This window comes from Poecilia reticulata, linkage group LG20 (assembly GCF_000633615.1).
Source record: "Poecilia reticulata strain Guanapo linkage group LG20, Guppy_female_1.0+MT, whole genome shotgun sequence".
NCBI classification, from domain to species: Eukaryota; Metazoa; Chordata; class Actinopteri; order Cyprinodontiformes; family Poeciliidae; genus Poecilia; species Poecilia reticulata.
The window spans coordinates 25,625,654-25,627,058 of NC_024350.1; the positions used below are offsets into that span (position 1 = coordinate 25,625,654).

The 1,405-nt window shown below is 47.0% G+C and overlaps 2 protein-coding genes across 3 annotated transcripts in view; one reads left to right on the top strand and one right to left on the bottom strand.

Annotated features, from left to right (window-relative positions):
• On the bottom strand, positions 1 to 1,293 carry LOC108165625 (GTPase IMAP family member 7-like). Its single transcript, XM_017301819.1, has one exon. It carries the CDS (start codon positions 1,223 to 1,225, stop codon positions 545 to 547), a length of 681 nt encoding a protein of 226 aa, XP_017157308.1. The 5' UTR covers positions 1,226 to 1,293; the 3' UTR covers positions 1 to 544.
• The window catches only part of LOC108165690 (GTPase IMAP family member 7-like), a 4,017-nt gene continuing 2,950 nt past the window's right edge, over positions 339 to 1,405 (top strand). For both annotated transcript variants that reach the window (XM_017301820.1, XM_017301822.1), the window contains exons 1-3: positions 339 to 427; positions 768 to 866; positions 961 to 1,068. The gene's annotated coding sequence lies outside the window, so the exon portion shown is untranslated. The remainder of the gene's footprint in view (positions 428 to 767; positions 867 to 960; positions 1,069 to 1,405) is intronic.

A 1,405-nucleotide genomic window follows, 5' to 3' on the forward strand; every position in this document is an offset into this window, starting at 1 on the left:
GTGCTTTTGTTAGTTTAATTGGATCAATCTTCTTGACTCCTTCTCCTTCATCAAATCTTATTATAATGTTCAGGTTTTGTCTTTTTGGTGGTTCTTTTCCTTCCTCAATTCCRTCATTATCGGTGTCTTCAGTGCTTTCCTCATTTCCTTTTTTCCTCTCTTTCGGCAGCTCGCTACTTCTTTCCACCCTTTCCCACCAAGTCCCACTCTTTATCTTCATTCTGCCCACTCCTTCCTTCCTCTTCACTACACTCCATACTATTACAGTCACTTTTTTCTCGGAACCTCCCACCTTCCTCCATCCCGCTCTCGGTAAAAGTCTCTTCGTTCGGTGAACTCGTGACTCAGCGGCCGTCCTGCTCCGATGCTGCTAAGCTCTGGACTCTGAGCCCTGAACCAGTGAGCCACCAGCCGCATAAGCAACCAGGTGAGAGAGTCTGCCTTTATACTCTCCACCCCTCATGAGGTGATTAGGGGCCAGGTGTTTTGAATATTGGGGCAGGCTTCTTCCTGCTACACTAATATGAGCTTTAGAACAACATTTCTAATCTCTGTTAAGAATATTTAGAAAATTCCTGATGCGACGTACAAGTGAATCAATGAAGCTGTACTGGTTTTCTTGTACTGGATGTGCAGCTGTTCTGGCTGCTTCCACCTCTTCATACATCTCGTTGGTGTAGTAGGTTCCTCCGTTTGCTGCCACCATCTCTTCGACCTTCCTGAACAGCTCTTCCACCTGTTCTCTGTCCCTGCTGCTGTTTTCAAAGATGTGGAATCTGCTCCCACATCTTCGGATGAGTCTCTGAAGCTCTGGATCACCTTCTCTCACGTAGTCTTGGATGCTTGAGTCCGGATCTCCACCGCGGGTAAACAGGACAACCATGAACTGATCCGCTCTGCGACCAAACAGCTCCTGCAGGGCCTCCACTGAGTTTTTCTCTTCCCTGGTGAATCTTCCAGCCTGGATCACCAGCAGGAACACGTGAGGCCCCGGACAGGACACCTGGACACACCTGACTATCTCCGTCCTAATGAACTCTTCTGTCCCGTCAGTGTCCAGGATGCCAGGTGTGTCCACCACAGTGATTAATCTGTCTCTCCAAGTTGTTTCTTCTTTCTGGCAGGTTGTGGTCACCAACTCTGAAGCTGGACGAGATTCAAACCGTTCTTCTCCCAGAATTGTGTTTCCGACGGCACTTTTACCAACACCTGTTTTTCCAATCATCACAAGTCTCAGAGATCGACCTGCAACATTTAAGAGTTTCTGATTAGATCTTTTATTTTCAGTTGATTTGTGTTCAGCGAGATGCTCATCTTTTACCTACTAAAATGAAAACACAGCCGCTTTCAACTGAGCAGCTGAAGGAAATACGAAGCAGCATCATTGACAGGATATCAGGAGCTA

What these genes read in the sequence shown, in the direction of transcription:
- LOC108165625 (XM_017301819.1), bottom strand. Translation starts at nt 1,225, where the DNA reads ATGATTGGAAAAACAGGTGTTGGTAAAAGTGCCGTCGGAAACACAATT.